Here is an 18,900-nt window from a genome sequence, read left to right on the forward strand (position 1 = left end):
AAGGTCTGCATGGCAGTGAGGTTGTCCCAGCCCCCTTCTGACCTGCGGAGCTCCAGGAAATGCAGTCCGTGGGGTTGGGAAATGAACTGACTCTCCCTTAAGGAGAGTTTCCCTGTGGTGTCCTGCCAGGCTGTGAGCTGCCCTCTAGAAAGGCTCCGTTGTCTCAGAGCACCTCTGTGATATCTGAGAGACCCATGAAGAAGCTGCAGAGGTGCTTGGCTAGAAGGGGAGTGTGGAGACCTCCCTCTGGTGCCTGGACAAAGGGAGGGAAGTTTGGAGATCTGCACTTGGAAACTGGATTCGTCTGCTCTCAGCAGGGGCTGGTTTCTTTTTAGAGTAACATCATCCTCCAGCTCAAAGAGGTATTACCACAGGAGAGCTGGGAATGAGACTAACAGGCCGGTGAGATGTTCCCACTCCAAGTGACTGTGGATGTTTTCCACTCAGCACCCACAGTGGAAATGCTGAGGGTTTCTGATCCAATAGAGCAGGGGAACAGGGGCATCTCAATGAAAATAAACAATATGAAAAAGATCCCCAAAACACAATTCTGCAATTCTTATTGTTTAGAATTGGGAGTGAAGATGCTGCAAAACCCTGCCACAAGATGAATGGATTTCACCTAACAGAAATTGTTAATGTCAGAGTGAGTCACCAAAATTCTCACATACCCCCTGCAGGTACAGTAGGACAGATACTTGAGACCATGGTTAGAGGTCCTTGCTCTTTATGATAAACTCTTCCAGCACAAACTAGAGCTCAAGAAAGAGAATTGCACAAAGGGCCTCCCAATAAGGAGAGAAGCAATATGAGATTTTTAAGACTAAATGAAATATTTTATATATTTATTTATTGCTCTTTAAAAATCTCTCCTAACTTCTTAATATCTTTTCTTTTTTGGACAGCCCCCCTACCTAGTGAGAGCAAATGTCCAACCGCAGCTCCTTGAATGAGTTCCTCCTCCTGACTTTTGCAGACACACGGGAGCTGCAGCTCTTGCAATTCTCATTCTTCCTGGGCATCTACCTGGCTGCCATGCTGAGCAACCGCCTCATCATCATAGCTGTAGCCTGTGACCACCGCCTCAACACCCCCATGTACTTCTTCCTCCTCAACCTCACCTTCCTCGACCTTGGCAACATCTCTACCACTGTCCCTAAATCCATGGCCAATTCCCTGTGGAACACCAGGGCCATTTCCTACTCAGAATGTGCTGCACAAGTTTTCCTACTTGTCTTCTTGTTAGGAGGAGAGTTTTCTCTTCTCACTGTCATGGCCTATGACCGCTACATTGCCATCTGCAAACCCCTGTACTACGGAACCCTCATGGGCAGCAGAGCCTGTGTCAAAATGGCAGCAGCTGCTTTTGGCAGTTGTTTTCTCAATGCTCTCCTGCACACTGCTAACACATTTTCCATACCCCTCTGCCAAGGCAACACAGTGCAGCAGTTCTTCTGTGAGATTCCCCACATCCTCAAGCTCTCCTGCTCACACTCCTACCTCAGCGAAGTTGGGCTCATTGCGGTTAGTGGCTGTTTTTTCTTTGTTTGTTTCATTTTCATTGTGCTGTCCTACATGCAGATCTTCACTGCTGTGTTCAGGATCCCCTCTGTGCAGGGCCATCACAAAGCCTTTTCCATGTGCCTCCCGCACCTGGCTGTGGTCTCCCTATTTGTCAGCACAGCATTTTTTGCCTACATGAAGCCCCTCTCCCTTTCCTCCCCAGCTGTGGATCTTGTGCTGGCTGTTCTGTACTCAGTGATGCCTCCAGCAGTGAACCCGCTCATCTACAGCATGAGGAACAAGGAGCTCAAGGATGCCCTGAGGAAACTGGTTCAATGGCTCCAGTGGAAGCACCAATAACCATCCCATGTGCATCCACTCATCAGTCACTTGGCATTTGGCATCAAGGATCTGTGCGATTAATTTTTTTTCCTTACTTTTCTCTGATATTTTCCTATGAAAAGAAAGAAAAATATTTTGATTTATGCCACTTCTCGCTCATTGGAATATGAGTTACAGAGTACGTTGAAGTAGTGAGCTAGGCTTCCCCCTTCATCATCAGAGATGGGAGAACCTCAGAGCCTGCTAGTGCTCGGATGCCCCCCAGTGCAGTGAGGAGATTTTCCCTTTGCAGGGTCTCTTTCAGCACTGACACCAAGGGAGTTTGGGGGACAAAGTCAGGCTCAGGTGAATATAGAGAAGGTGAGATCCTGAGTCCCCTGCCCGTTTGGAGAGCTCAGCTCCCCTGGCCTCCGTCAGGGTGTGATCTCACACCCACCTCCTGTGAGGGAGGATCCAGCGGTCCCTTCCCTGTACAGAGCTCTAGCACTCACAGCAGAGCAGGAGTGGAGAGGAGGAGAGTTTAGATGCAGCCTGTGGGAACAGACCTTCTGCTCCTCAGGACGATCTCTACACTGCTGCCGCAGGCAGTTAGTTGCTGTGGTCTTCACTTGAGGCCTGCACATATCCTGGACCTGCATCCACCATCAGCAGCAGCACCTTCTCTTTTCAGGGCTGCTCTCCTCATTTCTAGACTGCCCTGCTATGCTCTCATGTATGTATATGGCCCAAGTGTTCTTTGTAACATGGTGCTTCCTTGTGCATTTCTGTGAGCTCAGGCGGGACCAGACATGTGACACCCTTATGCCAGACTTGGCCTCCACAATAACATTTCCATATTAAAACATTTCCATAATATAGGTGGATCTCCTCTGTGACACGCTTAAATTCTGCCTTTCGTCAGAAGTTACAGTCAAAAATAAGCCCAAGGGATTGCACAACAAAAGGGCCTACTCTTCTGCTTGTCAACTCTGTAGCCTCCAGGGGATGTGCTCAGATTCCCTGGCTGATCTGCTACAGATTGCAAGTCGGGTTCAGGGTTCACCTCTCAGTGACCATTGGAGATGGGGGATGATCTCCGAATTGCCTGCCCAGGGCTGTCTCACAGGTGGCAGTTCTGATGAGAGATGGTCATCCTTCTAGAGGGGAATCTGAGCCCCAGGAGAGCTCAGGGGATCTCCAGGGAGAGTGTCTGCTTGGGGGTGAACAGTGAGTGGAGCCTCACAAAACGAGGGATGGTCCATGGTGGAGTGACCAGAAAGTAAAGCACTAAATTCAGATATGCATGGGGTAATGAGGGCTCTGCAATCCCCGGAGAGGCAGTGGGGACCAAGGAGGCCCCGGGAACAGTCACTGGAGAGCAATTCCTGCACCCTCAGTGAAACACCACAGGCTGGAGCTAGTGCCCACCCAAACACAACTCCTGGCATTGCAAATGCCCTGGGGTCACTCTGAGCACCATCCATGAGCACAGACACACGCCAGTAATCGGCGGTGGTGATCCCTGTCTGGCCAAATCTGCTTCCTGACCTGACCAACATGACCAGAACTGAGGCAGGAGTCACTATGTGGCCCCAAGGCCCCACAGCCTGCTTGCACTGCAGAGCAGCACTGCCAGCTTGGGTCTTGTTGGGAGCACAGAGCAGGGGTGCGGGAATGGCAAGGCCAGCATAGATGCGCTGACCTGGGGAAAGACTCTCCGAGGAGCAGCGATGTCACAGGAGAAGATCAAGGTAACACTCAGAGATAAGAAGTGAGAACAAGAACCAGGTTTCTCTGTGCACCTGCTGTGTCCCCAGGGCAGCAGGAGCTGCCCGAGGGGCTGCAGGGCCAGGGCTCTCATGCTGTGCTTGGTGGCAAGGTGGAAGGGCTGCAGGCAGACAGGAAGGAGGATCTGCTGGGCACAAGAACAGGGGAGACAGAGAGAGGCCAGGCCTCACTGCAGGATCTCATCCTCCTTGGTGTGGAGCTACTGTGATATGCCTGAGATACGCTGTGGACATGGCTGTACATAGCTCTGCTCCTCTCATCTCTTGATCTGACACTGTCTTCCTCCTGCTGACTTAACTCCTCATCTGTACCTCGGAACTGTCCCCTGACTACAGTCAGGAAAGCCTTGGCCAGGAAAGCTGTGACCCAAGCTTTACCCAGCTCTGGCATGGCTGGCAGAGCAAGGAGAGCACCCAGGGCAGAGCAGAATGAGCTCGACTGGGAGAGTGTTGGGGGAAAATCCAAAGGTCCCTGGCTCAGCCCTGGGCTTTGGGAAACTCCCTCATGCACCCTGAGAGGCATCGGTTGCCTCTTTCACCCTCCCTGTGCTCCCCTCCCATCAGCCAAGGCTGAGTCCAGCATTTCTTGGGAACTCTCTTCCCTATGGGGAGGAGAAAGAGGGCCTTTGGCAGCCCCACGTTGCCCTTTCCACCCCTGGCCTTTGTATTTGCATGTGCCTGGGTCTGCCCACTTGCCTTCACCACAGTCACAGCTGCACTGTAGCCCAGGAAAATCCTGGCACTCCTGCCCTCCAGCTGGCACCCACCCCACACCTGGAGCCTGGCCAGCCACAAACACATTTCCTGTCCAGTGCCCCAGCTGTGCAGCCAAGGGCAGGAGTCTTTGCCCCAGTTTCCCTGCTCCTTCTCTGCTCTTGGCACTGCTGCTGCTGTGCCCATGTCAAACTTTTCTGCCACGAGAATATGCCACGGCCTGAGGCAGCTCAATAACCCTCCAGAACTGCACTGGAGACATTCAAGAGCAAGCTGAGGTGGAACTGGCACCACCAGGGTGGGTCAGGAGACAGCAGCTCCCCTCCCTCATACTGGAGCTGAGGCTGGGGCTGGGCACAGCATTTCCCTGGGGAGCTCCTGTAGAAACCACTGCAAGGGATGCTCCACCTCTGTCCTGGCAGCAGCACCAGCACTAGGGGTGCTGGCGTGGAAGGGAACAGAGAGTCAAGGGGGCCAGGCTGCCTGGGGGAACATCATGACCTTGTCTGTGCATTCAGGGAAGGGGTGCGGAAAGCCGGAACTCAGCTGGAGCTGACACCAGAGACCTTTGCTGGGCTGGGGCTCTCCAGGGCTGCCTGAGCAGACCTCAGGCTGTGCTGGGCAGGGGGCTCGTGCCAGGCTCCAGCTGCCATGGGTCTGGCAGAGTGCCTGGACATGGAAAGGGCTGAAAAGGCCCATGATTTTTGATTGAAGATGGTATGAAAAACTCCCCAGGCTCCCTCCTCTGTGCTTGCTGGGTGCCCACTGCCTCTTCTGGGATTGTAGAGCTCTCACTAGCCTGGACATTCATTGGTTTTGCCCTCTACCTTCGGGTGACTCCAGTTGGTGAAGCTCCCTTCACCTCGAGGCACATGGTGTCCTTGGAGGTGTCCTACGCTCTGTGGGGGCTCCATACTCCTTTTGAGAAGGACAGGCACCAGCCTCCAGCCTTGTCATATGGGAGATACTGCTTGACCATTCACCACCTCCAGGAGCATTGGGCATCCACAAGTGAGAACTGAATCCAGCCCTCATTCCCTAACACATCACTGATGAGCTCACTGGCTTGAGCCCAAGCAGCACCTGGAAAAACAAGAGTCTTTCAGCATGAAAATCCTTGAGCACATTCTTGGCTCCAGGGTTAAAAGAAGAGTACAACCTTCAAGCACTGAACTGAGGAAATCCCCTTTTATTGGAGAGAGGCCAGCTGTGACACAGGGACACACACATTCACAGGAGGCCTCTGGGTCAGACAGACTGAGGTCATGCCTTTGGAAAGTGGGATAAATTCAAACACTCCTATACAAACATGTCTATCACAGGGAGAATGCCCAGAGCACAACAGTTGTCTGAGACAAATCAGAAACCACTTGTGAGGAGGGATGGGGAGCTTATTGCTGCTGATCTAGGATGTGCTGAATTAGTTTCCTCAGGGCATCTTTGACCTCCTTGTTCCTCATGCTGTAGATCAGGGGGTTCACTGCTGGAGGCACCACCGAGTAGAGAACAGCCACCACCATATCCAGAGCTGGGGAAGAGATGGAGGGGGGCTTCAGGTAAGCAAAAAATGAGGTGCTGACAAATAGGGAGACCACGGCCAGGTGCGGGAGGCACATGGAAAAGGCTTTGTGCCAGCCCTGCACAGAGGGGATCCTGAACACAGCAGTGAAGATCTGCTCATAGGACACCACAGTGAAAATAAAGGACCCAAAGACTAAACAAAGACTAACTACAATAAGCCCAGCTTCCCTGAGGTAGGAGTCAGAGCTTGAGGATGTGGGGAATCTCACAGAAGAACTGCTGCATTGTGTTGCCTTGGCACAGTGGTATTGAAAATGTGTTGGCAGTGTGCAGGAGAGCATTGAGAAAACCACTGGCCCAGGCAGCTGCTGCCATTTTGACACAGACTCTGCTGCCCATGAGTGTGCTATAGTGCAGGGGTTTGCAGATGGCAACATAGCGGTCATAGGCCATGACAGTGAGAGGACAATACTCTCCTCGTTACAAGAAGATCAATAGAAAGACTTTAGCAGCACATTCTGAGTAGGAAATGGCCCTGGTGTTCCACAGGGAATTGGCCATGGATTTAGGGACAGTGGTAGAGATGGTGCCAAGGTCGAGGAAGGCGAGGTTGAGGAGGAAGAAGTACATGGGGGTGTTGAGGCGGTGGTCACAGGCTATGGCTGCGATGATGAGGCCATTGCCCAGGAGGGCAGCAACGTAGGTGCCCAGGAAGAGCGAGAAGTGGAAGAGCTGCAGCTCCCGAGTGTCTGCAAATGCCAGGAGGAGGAACACATTGAGGGAGCTGCGGTTGGACATTTGCTCTGTCTTGGTTCAGGGCACTGTCCAAGGAGGAAAAGGCATTGACAAGTTAGAACAGGCTCCTGTGACCAAAACCCATTCCAGTCCACATAACATCCCCCACACTGCCTCTTTCCTTTAACTTGTTCAGCTCCTTTCCTGACCCCTGCCTTGTACTGAAAGTGCCATGCAGCACAGGGGCCTCTGCTCATGAGCTCCAGAAGAATCAGCCACAGGGGTTTATAAAGGGAGGTGTCAGACTTCCCTGTGTATTTGGTGGGGATACCTGGGGATGGGTGCCCTGAGGTTCATAAAGAGGATTTTGTCTGGTGACCCAGGTGGAATATTCTCTTTTTGTCCTTATGAGGGACAAACGCAGCACTCATGGCAACTGTGTCTGAAAGAGACGGTCTTTCTGAGGAGTTAATCTGTCCAGGCTTTGCCCTCTTGAACTGGGGTGTCTGTATCTGGATTAATCACACCAGCTCCCAGTTTGTCAAGGGAATGAAACAGTGCAGTGAAGGCAGGGGCTGACCCGATCCTTCCTAAACATGTCTTTCCAACTGAGAAAGACCCTGCTGTCACATCAGTTTACTGCCTGCAATGTTTCTCCAGGCATTGTAGTGGGAGCGGGGTGTTATTGCCTTAACTGCAGCTGAACCCCCTCCTTAACCCCAGAGAGTGGAGAGCAAAACCAGACCAGCATGGAGAGGTGAGGAAACAAGGAGTACTTCCTCTATCACTCCTGGCACAGAAAAAGCACAGAATGAGAGACAGAGAGGCACTCAGGAAAGTCCTCCCCTCACCCAGCTGTGTACAAAACCTCCCAGATGGCAACATCGCAGGACAGTGGCTCTCAGCTCCCTTGCCACACAGTGGGAAATGGGCACATTGCAGATGAGGTGCTTCTCTCCTCTGCTGGAACTCAGGCTGCTGGGGAGGAGGCTCATGCCCTGGACCCCCAGGCCTTGAGCGCAGAGGATCTGGTGGGTAGGAGAGGAGACTCAGCAGTGCTTGCTTAGAGATTTAATTGAAGAAGATGACAGGGAAGTCTACAAATTCCGCCCTACTGTTCTAGTTTCCTGTCCTTCTCTGATCACGTCTTCACTGCTCAGAGCTTTTCCTCCTGGGATCTGTTTCTCTCTGTCATGTCTCTTCCCTATTAGCACTCTTCAAACAGCAGGAAAAGGAAAGCACAGACTCAAGAGAGCCTTCAGTCTTTAAGAAAACCTCTGTCCCTGCCCTGACGGTCCTCTAAGAAAGGCCCCTTGGAAATATCCTGGGGGTGAGTTGGAGCTGAGAGCAGCTCTTACCCACACAGCACCATCTAAACAGGAGAAGGAATTTGCCCTGCTGGAGATCACTCCTTCCAGCAAGAACTTCCCTCCACAGTGCTGTGGGGACCTTCCTGCGTGGGCTGAGTGCTGACCCTCACAGAGAGCATAGGCACTGCCCCAGGCACACAACACCACGGGACGCAGGGACACTGCTCTGAATTACAGCCCTGGGCAACCATGGGTGCACTCCCTGGCTTCACACCCCTGCAATGTCCTGTGATGCCCTGTCCCTCTGAACACATAGCAATGAATCCTTGCCCTAGAACACCACCCGCTCCAAACAGGAGAAGCTGGGAGAGCCACACTGAGAGACACTTTCAGCTGTGGAAGATGCCAGCTGCAGGAAAACCGGTCAGGAACCACAGCAGCATTGCCCTGAAGCAAGAGACTTACTGTGTTGGGGGCTGTGAAGGTTTATCCCTGCAGGGAGCTCTCAGCCATCCTCCCACTCCAAATTGTCTTTAACTTCTCAGTTAAAGAGAGAGAGAAAGAACCTGGTTCTGAGTCTTGCTGCTCTTTTAAGAGGAGCTGCTCCTGGACAGAGCCGTCTCTCTGCAGCACCTGACAGGTTGCCATGGACAACCATGGTTGCAGGAGCCAGGTGCAGCTCAGAAGCAGAGTCCCAGCTGAAAGCATGACTGTTTCTGTCCCCTGTGCTCACTCAGCATGTTCCCAGGGTTCCAGGATTGACATCTCCTGAAAGGCAGCAGGGTCACATTAAAGGTCCATTGAAGCAGATTAAAATAATCAGCAAAGGTCCTTCCTGAAAGAGTGGAGAGAGACTGAGTCCAGCCTTGCAGTTGGTCTCATCAGAGGATGGTAATCTAAGAGAGGTGGAAATGTCCCACTCTAGAAGGCCCTGCTCCCATCTCATAGGAAGACAGGACACCTAGACACAGGGAGAAGAAGGGAGTTCTTTACCTCTGCTTCAGGGACCTGTTTAGAGGAGTTCATCAATACATCCAATGCCCACTGAGAAGCCCCTGGGTGGAGTGGGATTCTGTTCCCTCCCATCCGTGCCACAAACTCATAGGATGTGAGATTCCCCTTGCCCACATTTGGGGGTAAACAAAACGAGTGTCTACAAAGGAGCTCCTTGTCAAAGCTCCCACTGGAATCAAAGGTGAGGGAGGGTGGGAAAAAGTTGTTCACGCACAAACACCTGGCAGCACTGGAAGAGACAGAGGTCATCCAAGACATGTGTCAGTGTCTGCCTGCCTGCTCTGACTGAGTAACTATGAGACACAAATCCTTCCAGAGCACGAGCTGTGTCAAGGGGAGAATCTCCTTGGCCATCTGAAAAGATACTTGCTACCGACAACTGCAAGAGCTCCACTCACTCCAAAGCCAAGATACATACAGATCCCAACACTGCAAACAGCTCCTGTAATTCAGTGCTCACACTTGATTTAATGCAATGACAAGAGGCCTTCAGGGCCATGCCAGAGGCATGGGGTGTGCAGCACAACCACCACGTTTCCAGCAGGTCCAGCACAGGACCTCCAGGAACTCCATGCCCTTCTGGAGTGGTTGCTGGGCAAACACTCCAGGGCATCTTGGATTTTCTATCTATCCCCAGATAATGGGTTCCCATCACTGTCTTCAGGCAGAGTCGATGCCATCTACAGCCAAGCATGCTGCAAAGATGGAAGGCCCATCAAACCAAGGTCTCCACAATTACACCTACACTCCCAAAGCCCAGTTGTTCTCCTGTCTCCAAACTTTTTCTGACTCCCAATGATAAGAACAGGGACTGTGCTAACGATGCAGCCACAGTATGACTGCATTGCAGGCTGTTCTGGCCCAGCGACTTTCTCAGTGCCACCTTCTCCTTCCTGGAGATCCAGGTCACTTCTCTCACAGGCCCCAAGATACTGCAGAGTCACCTTGGCTACAAAACAACTCTTCTGCCATGACGGTGCAGCTCTGCTTCTCTCTGGCCTTGGGTACAGTAGCGTTTACTGTCTTAGTGCGAGCCTCATGTCAGCATTACATCCTCAGCTGTCATCTACACCAGTATGCTTCTGCTCTGAAGCGGGGACTTTGCATACACAGTGTCCTTGCCTCTGGGACCACATTTCGCAGTGACAAATCTGCACTCAGCCCTGGTGCCACAGCTGAGGTTCCACATCCCAAATATACACAAAAGCACAAAGCCTGGAACACAAACTGCAGGAAGTAGAGATGCACAACCTGTGACAGAACTGCCACATTTTGAAGCACCCTGAGGAAGCCTATGGATCACAGAGCCTGATTCTCATGGGGGGACATTAATCTCCCTGACTCTCACTGGGACAACAGTGCAGCAGGGTTCAATCCAGGGCAATTCGGGGGGTGTGAAGGAACACTTCCTACCACAGCTAAGCCAGCTATATCAACAGGGGTGCCATTTTCCTGGCTTTGGAACTTGCCAGCAGGGAAGAACTGATCAGGGATGTGATAATCAGTGTCAGGCTTGTAAAGAGGAGATGCAGACTCCAGACTCTGGTGGTCAGAAGAGCAGACTTGGGTCTACTGGGAGGACTGGTAGAGGAGTCCCGATGGAGGCACCTCTGAATGGCCCGGAGTGCTTGATAGTTGAGTCAGGAATTTTTTGGAAGAACACAAGTCTATGGCATTGGACGGGCTGCAGCAGAAAATGCTGAGAGAGCTGGCTGCTATCTTGCAAGGCCACTTTCTGTCATCTTTGAAAGCTATGGAGACTCGAGGAGGACCCAATGACTGCAGAAAGGCAAAGTGGCATCTATCTTCCAAAAAGGCCACAGGGACAACCTGGGGAAGTATAAGCTGTTCAGACTCCCTCTGATCAGGTGAGTGTCATGGAGTGAGTCCTCTCTGATCACAGTTCTGGGTCTATGAAGGAAAAGAAGGTGACTGGGAAGAGTCCATATAGGTTTGCCAAGGGTAAATCATGCCTAACCAACTGCATGGCCTTCTAGGTTAAAAGAACTGTTAGAGAAATACTGTGAGAAAAACCATGCAAATAGTTAACAAGACTCAAGGACAAGGGGGAGAGAAAAACAGTACTGCAAAGGATAACCAGCTCTAGCTAAATAACCTTGATGAAACCACAGCGCTTTGAAGATTGCGAGGGGTAGGTAAGACAAAAACAGCAGAATAACCCACAAGTGACCTTAGGTTCATTAAGGCTTATTAACATCATCCCTTGGTGAAGAGCCACAGAAGCACTGGGAGCAAGGAACTATGGTCCGGGCTGATGGTCTTGGTCCAGCAGCCCTTCATCTCTCTTGCCCCTTGCCCTCAGCTCACCTTTTCATCCAGGGAAAAAGTAAGCTCTTCCAGTCTTGTTGCCCAGAACTCCTCTCCAAGAGGTCCCTGCACCTCTGCCTCTGAGTGAACATCCCCAACCTGCCCCACTGTCTCCCATCTCCACTCTTTGCTGTGGAGCAGCTCCTAAGGGCAATGGTGGGAAACATGTTTGGAGTGCCAAGCAGTGCCCAGGTCTTGCAAGGAAGTGAGAGCTCTGCCATGGCACCAGGGAGACCTCCCTGTGATGCAGCACATCCTACTGTGACCTCAGCTTGTGTCAACTGGCGCTCACTAGGTCAGCACCATGGAGATGGTATAGCCAGGGCAAGAACAGAGATCCTTCCAGTCACACTCTGGAAATCAGTCACTTCCCCTCACTCCAGTTATTTGGGGTGAACTTGTTCACAAATCCTTCAGGAAGATCCCCAGACAGTGACAAAACTGAAAATATTTCAAGTGGGGCACTGGAGAGGTCACTTCTGTACCCCCTGCACCAACAGGTCTTTGCACTGGGCAGAGCTATGTGGGTAGCTGGGGTTGAGGGTTGGATTGGGGGTTGGGATTTTTCAAAGACAGAATCAATGTGGGATGAAACAGCACAGAGCCTGCCCACAGGCTGAGATGCTTTGGTGAACCTCAAAACTGGTAACTACGGTGAGCCACTCTTTTTGTTGAAATAGGATGTAGGGTAATATGGGAGAGGATGCAGCCTTCCTCCTTGAGGCACCAAAGCAGGCACTTTTTGTTTTTAAAAGTCCTCAGCAAGGTTTCTTGGTGGGCAGTGCTTAAGTTAGAGGTGCTATGCCCCGAAAGAGCAAACGGGCCCTTAAGACACATCATGCAGAGGGCTTTATCTGGGACCCTGGTCTTTGACAGTCTCCAAAGCCCTGGATGAGACCAGGTAGCAAATCTGGGGAAATATTCCCATTTCCCATGAATTTTGCTGGTGTTTCCTTCTGGCTGATTGCAGGGCTCAGCTGATCCTTGGTCTTCTCATCATGACTTCGAGGCAGCACTTCTCCTCTGGGTACAGTCCCTGACACCATGAAGCAACCCCGAGAGCGTAGCTTTCTTGGGGACTGTATAGTCCTGGCACCCTGCATCCCACAATGGACTCCCAGGCCCTCCCAAGGGGGCTGTACAATCCTGGCTCCCTGGGTCTCCCACAGTTCTGACCCTGGGCTTTTCAGGACATACCACACACTGCAGTGCTGCCGTCCTGGCTCTGCTGCAGAGCCTGTAAGGCAGTGCTGTGCCTCAGGACCTGCATTTTATCTCACTCTAGAACTTGTGAGGGGAGCAGCTCCCAGCTCTGCAGCTGCTGGATACTGAGGATGTCTCCACAACCAGCCTTCCTGCTCCTCCTCATCTCTGTACAATCCCAGGGCGACTTTTGCAGAAGAGAGATTCCATGTTCCTTGAATACTGTCAGAGATGGGTCTTTCCAAGTCACTGCAAAAGGAAGGATTTTTTTTTTTTCACTTCTTTGGGTTGCTCATTCAGCCTGTGACACCCCTTCTGTGATGCTGGGAGCCCCAGCCTTGCATCCTGGGATCTCTGCCCTTTCTCCAGGAGCACAGCTTTGAATGAGAGAAGTACTCTGTGGGTGGAAAAGGAGGGGAGAAGTTGAACAAAGAGTGGTTCAGATTGCACAGAAGGAAAATACTTTTCACCATCAGGGCAGTCAAGCATCAGAACAGGTTGTCTAAATGTGCAGGATGTGCAATCTCCATCCTTGGAGGTTTTCAAAACCCAGTGGATAAACCTCTGAGCAATATGGTCTGATGTCAACATGTCCCTGCTTTGATCAGGAGGTGGAAGTAGAAACTTCCACGTGTTCTTCCCAACATGAACTGTCCTTTTGATCTTATAACATTTGTGTCTGTGACCCTTTCTGATGATCCTGGGCATTTGAGAAAGACTGAGCAAGTGTGGAGTTTCGAGGTGACTTTCAGCTTTTCCAAAAGGCAAAGGGAGGCCAGAGACAAAATACAAGAGCTGAGCTGCACTGCCTTCCTGTGCACAGGGAAAGGCCTCCCTCACACCAGCACTCCTGAGGGGCTGAGGAGCACTTGCATCAAGCTCCAGCATGCACACCTCTGTGTTGGCACTTGCACTGAAATGGCAGTGACATAAAAAATCAGCCCTCTCCCACAGATTCAGGTCTCTTGCTCTTAGAAGCTACAGTAGCCATGTCTGTGTACACTGGACTGCCCTCTCCTGCATTTCCAGATAACGAGGAGGTAGAGGAGACTCCATCCCATGACATGCAAGTCCAGCTGTGCCAAGAGGAATCATGCCCGGTGGCAGCTACTTGTAGCACAACAGGAGCAAAGGAGGCCCGTGGGCACCTACAAGGTAAGAAGAGATGAACAGACACCAGGAGGACATACCAGTAACTCTACTCCCTTCAGCTCCCAATGCGCCAGGCCCCTGGGCTTCAGGGATAGGTTTAGGGAACCTCTCCCCTCATGGGACAAAGCTTGGCACTCAAGGGAAACATACCATTCCCAGGACAGGTCTCCATGGCTGGGAGAAATGCCAGGGTCTCAGCCTCTTCCTCCCCATGGATCATTGTAGGAGGCTGGAGGGACCAGCCCAAACCATCAGGGCTCTCTGAACTTGAGCAAGTTAGTGGACAGACAGTTGTCTGGAGGGAAGTGAGGAGAACCCCATTCATGGGACCTCTAATGACTTTGCTTCGTGAATTTGGCATAGTCCTGGTGAGTGCTCAGCCTCAGTTTCCTTTTCAAAGCAGCATGAATGAGAATTGAGATGATCAGGAGTTATGGGTAAGGACAGGCCTTGCTAGAGTTCTTTATAAAAAGTTTCCAAAGTCTGGAATTTCATTCTCCTTTGAGAGCCACTTACGCATTGCTCACACTCTGCTCCCTGGGTAAAACCTCTGAGGATCAGTCTTCAGAGACTCATTAGTGCTGTTAACACCAGGACACATCAGAGAGCAGAGGCATTTAGGTCCTGCTGGGGACTCACTGCACGAGCAGCTAGGAGAAGATAGAAAAATCAGGGCAAAGCCTGAGCCCTGGGTGGTAGTTTGCAGGGAGTCCAGGGAAGGCAAGGACTTGGTGGAGGAGATGCAGACACTGAGATCTCAACCTCAATCTTCATTCCCAGGCACTACCAGCTAAGAGATAGCCATTCATGCTGAGGACTGCAGGCCAGCACTGGATGTCCTGAGGCAAGTCAGGGAGCTGTTTATTTTACTGCTGGGTTTTTACACAGTTACAGTTTGTGAGTGAGACCAGAGTCTCACTCTTGTCCTTTCCTTCGTGTCTTCCCTGCAGCTCTCTCCTTCCTCCAAACCCTGAGGAGTCCCTGGCACATTGGAGCAGAGATCCTGGGAGGGACTGAGGGTGCTGACTTACATCTGGGCTGCTGGTGTGCTGGAGCCAATCCCAGGGGCACTCATCCACCTCGGATGAGATGGAGGAAGCATGTGGGCAGACTGTTCAGGGCTAGAAGTGTTTTGTCCTTCCCTTTACCAACTGTTAAGGGCTTTTCCTCTCTCCTCTTTCTCCTAGTCTTATAGGATTTGGTCTCCGTCCCTCAGCTTTCCCACATTTGACTCTCGCTCATGCAGTGGGGAGGGCTGAGGACCTCAGTCATTCTATGCTGATTCTGAAAACCTCTCTTACTGGTATCCATCATTACAGCCTCCAGGGAAAGTCTAGGAGATGAGTGAGAGTGTGGGAAGCTCATCCATCCCAAGAGCTCTCTGGACAGTCCAGGCATCTGCTTACCCATTTCCAAACTCACTGAAAGGTCTAAAGAGAGAGGAAGGGAATGGCAGAGACATGATTTTCTCCGTAGTTATTTCTGTGAGAACCCCCAGAAGGGCACCAGGCACAGGGCTGTGTGTCTCAGGCATGGACTTTCCCCAGCTCTGCACTCAGGCATGTCCTGATATTACTCCTACCCCTGACCCTGCTCCTTTCTCCCCTCGTCCCAGCACCCTGGGGACCCCCTTCCTGGTGCCTAGCAGCACTGAGCAGGGAGCCCCATGAGCACAGCTGGCCATGAGCTCCATTTGCTCTTTTGGGGCATAGCACCTCTATCTTAAGCACTGCACACCAAGAAACCTTGCTGAGGACTTTTAAAACAAAGCACCTGCTTTGGTGTCTCTAGAAAGAAGGCTGCATCCTCTCCCATATGTAGGATGGGATGGGATGAGATACTACATCCTATTTCAACAAAAAGAGTGACTCACCATAGTTACTAGTTTTGAGGCTCACCAAAGCATCTCAGCCCATGGTCAGGCTCTGTGCTGTTTCATCCCACATTGATTCTGTCTTTGAAACTCCCAGCCTCCAATCCAACCCCCAAACCTCAGCTACCCACATAGCTCTGCCCTGTGCAAAGACCTGTCGGTGCAGGGGCACAGCTTTTGGGCTGAGGCATGCCAGGCGGCAGCCCCACGGCCCTCAGGAACCACACTGTGGAGGCAAAGATGTCAAGCTCATGATCCTCCCTGCCCTTCTCCCTTCATCCATGCACAAATACTCTCTCATGTTTCCTGCTTCACTCAAGATTTTTCACAATGTCTTTGGGGTCATTTTTTCCACATCTTTGTCACTTTTTCCTTTAAAGTGAGAAAATACAGTGTAGTTTAAAGCAGCCTCCTGGACAATGTCCATTGGTCATACAAGGCAGCAATTCCTGACCCAGATTTGTCAGTAGAAGTAACCAGCCAGTTGGGGAGTTGGGACAAGGATGAGGAAAATCCTTTCCTCCTACAGTGACTGTTTCAGAAAGATGAGATTGCTCACCCTGTGCAGTGCCCACTCTTCCCCTTGGAGGGAGCAGAGTCTCTGCTGTGGCATGCCTCACACAACAAGGCTTTTCAAAGGGCTTTTTTTCAGTGAGTGCAATGTGTGTTTTCTCTTTCCCAAGAACAGAAGGATCTATGTTCTTCATGACTAAACTGGTACTTCCTCAGAATATGGTTGAGCATATGGAACAAGGCTGTTTCCATGTGAGCAAATGCACAATGTGGTCTTACTGCATAGAGAGAAAGAGGCACCTCCATGGGGCGGTTTGCCTCTGTGGTCAGAAAGGGCTCTCTGGGATAAGTGGAGGGGCCATCTGGAAGGAACCATTTCTCTGTTCACCCACAGATCCAATGTGAAGAGAAGAGTGACATTCACAGATACTTTCAACAGTGTAGACAGAAGACAGAAACATACGTTCTTTTTTTTTTTTTTTTTTTTTTTGGGAAGGGGAAATGGCAGTCAAACAATACTGCCTGGAACAAAGGGAATGGGACAATCAGATGTCAGTGATAGAGTTCATCCTGCAGGGAACAGGGAATGTCCCCACACGCCAGACACCTTTCGTCTTTCTCTCACTCATCTGTTTGGTGACTGTGGTTGGGAATATCCTCATCACTGTGAAAGGACTCCTTACTCTCCTTTCACAGTGCACGGGAACCATGAAGGGAATGTGAAGGGAGCAAAAGAATGGGAGTTTAATTTTTTGATGTCAGCAGTGTTCTTCCCAACTCTTCCTAAAAAAATAAATGCAGAATACCTCTGCTTTCTCACAGATCCCCTTGCTGGAAAGTGCAGAAGACAAACAGTACCATATGGAAAAAATGGAAAGGGGCAATGGAACATTATCATGGGAGTTCCTCCTGCTGGGAATGGGGAATGTCCCCTCACTCCAGACACCACTCTTCCTCCTCTTGCTCATGATCTACTTGTTGACTGTAGTTGGGAATATCCTCATCATTGTGCTGGTGGTGACAGACCAACACCTGCACACCCCCATGTACTTCTTTCTGGGCAATCTCTCCTGCCTGGAGACCTGCTACAGCTCCACCATCCTGCCCTGGCTACTGGCCAGCTTCCTGACTGGGGACAGAACCATCTCTGCTCGGGGCTGCATTGCACAACTACATTTCTTTTGCTCTTTTGCAGTTAGTGAGTGCTACCTGCTGGCAGTCATGTCCTATGATCAGTACTTGGCCATATGCCAGCCCCTGCTCTATGCAAGCTTCATGACCTGGAAGGTCTCACTACAGCTGGCAACAGCATCTTGGCTAGTGGAATTCCTTATCTCTACAGTAGTCACTTTTTTCTTATCCCATTTAAAGTTCTGTGGCCCCAAAGAAATTGACCATTTCTTTTGTGATTTTACCCCATTGCTGGAGCTCACCTGCAGTGACACCAGTGTGGTCAGACTGTTAGCTTTCACACTCTCTCTCCTGGATATAGTCTTCCCATTCCTGTTAACTCTGCCCTCCTATTTGTGCATCATAGCTGCCATCCTGAAGATCCCGTCCAGCATAGGCAGGCAGAAGGCCTTCCTCACCTGCTCCTCCCACCTCAGTGTTGTCACTGTTTTCTATGGCACCCTCATCATTGTCTATATGCTACCCAAAACGGCCCAACTGAGGCAGCTGAACAAAGTGTTCTCTTTTTCTTATACTGTCCTCACACTCCTGGTCAATCCCCTCCTCTACAGCCTGCGAACAGGGAGGTCAAGGAGGCCCTGAGGAAAGCTCTCAGGAAACCTCTGGCTTGCATCCAGAGCTCATAGCAGTTATTCCTCCTGGGGATTAACATTTCCAGAGAAAGGATTGCTTTCCTCTTCCTGGGAGGACTCTGTGGATTGAGATGGACTGTGATCCCAGAGCATCTCTCTGCATCCACTGGCCATAACAGGAGAGCACGGGGCCCCCTGAGATGGAGGCATCAACATGGGAGACACACATGCTTGGGGGTGTGTTGCAGGATTCATTTTACGCAAGGGCAGAGGAATTCTAGTGAGACACTTGAGTCTGCAGTGACTGTCGGCTCCTCCTTGCCTACAAGGTACAACACTCCTGGGGGTGATTTGCCCTCCGTCTAGTTGCACCCATCCCATGAGGGAAGAAAAATTGCTCTAAAGGTGCTATTTCTGTGGCAACTTTCCTAAATTGAAGTACACGATTCACAGTTACATCTGAACACCTTCATAAAGAGATTGATGAGTGAGCAAAGAATTGAGCCTCTCCTGTGTACATGTCTGCACCACAGAACAGGAATCTCAGCCCCCCTGTTCTCTGTGGATTCTTGTAGAGGAGAGCTGTGAAAGTCAGTCTCATAAGGTCAGTTCCTCTGAAACACAGCTGATGGTCTTCAAGAAAAATTCCTTTTTGTTCTTAGATGTTTGTTTCTTCATTTTACACCCACAAACTGGGGACTGGGATGGAAATGAATGATTTTCCCCTTTCCTGTATTGATTTCTTCCATCAGAACCAGTTTTAGGCAGGACTCCATGGGAGGGAACCAGAATTTAAGGCCTGGGTTGATGGGCCTGTTGAGAGAATGGGTGATGTGGTGGCCTAAGGGCTTTGGGTTTGTTCTGGGGATGGTTGCTAAGAATCCATGGAGGAGCCAATTTTTTATTATAGGGAGATTGTGCCATGCTCAGCATGTTTGGGAATGGTTCCTGGTCTGGGTCAGAGGGCCTTGCAGCATCACGCACAAAGGGGAACCCAGTGTCAGCTGAGGAGAGGGTTCTGTTCTACCTGGCTATGCTGTTACCCCAAAGATGCTTTTGAATGTTCACTAAATTAAGAGGGACTGTAAAAAGAACAGGGAATCCTGATGCAGCACAGCTGCAAACAGTAAGTATTTATTACTCACTCCTAGATCAGTCTCTCA

The 18,900-nt window shown here is 50.9% G+C and overlaps 2 protein-coding genes and 1 pseudogene across 2 annotated transcripts; 2 read left to right on the forward strand and 1 right to left on the reverse strand.

Annotated features, from left to right (window-relative positions):
- The first annotated feature begins 1,095 nt into the window (after nucleotides 1-1,095).
- Nucleotides 1,096-1,863, forward strand: LOC134154879 (olfactory receptor 14A16-like). Its single transcript, XM_062601510.1, has one exon. The coding sequence runs from the start codon at nucleotides 1,096-1,098 to the stop codon at nucleotides 1,861-1,863; it is 768 nt and encodes a 255-aa protein (XP_062457494.1).
- A 3,853-nt stretch (nucleotides 1,864-5,716) lies between these two features.
- On the reverse strand, nucleotides 5,717-6,644 carry LOC134154880 (olfactory receptor 14A16-like; annotated as a pseudogene).
- A 10,296-nt stretch (nucleotides 6,645-16,940) lies between these two features.
- Nucleotides 16,941-17,747, forward strand: LOC134154900 (olfactory receptor 10A2-like). The gene has a single exon (XM_062601532.1). It carries the CDS (start codon nucleotides 16,941-16,943, stop codon nucleotides 17,745-17,747), a length of 807 nt encoding a protein of 268 aa, XP_062457516.1.
- Nucleotides 17,748-18,900: the final 1,153 nt, after the last annotated feature.

The sequence above is a fragment of the Rhea pennata genome, unplaced genomic scaffold, assembly GCF_028389875.1.
Source record: "Rhea pennata isolate bPtePen1 unplaced genomic scaffold, bPtePen1.pri scaffold_51, whole genome shotgun sequence".
NCBI classification, from domain to species: domain Eukaryota; kingdom Metazoa; phylum Chordata; class Aves; order Rheiformes; family Rheidae; genus Rhea; species Rhea pennata.

Coding starts and splice junctions, on each gene's coding strand:
- LOC134154879 (XM_062601510.1), top strand. CDS start 1,096: ATGTACTTCTTCCTCCTCAACCTCACCTTCCTCGACCTTGGCAACATC.
- LOC134154900 (XM_062601532.1), top strand. CDS start 16,941: ATGATCTACTTGTTGACTGTAGTTGGGAATATCCTCATCATTGTGCTG.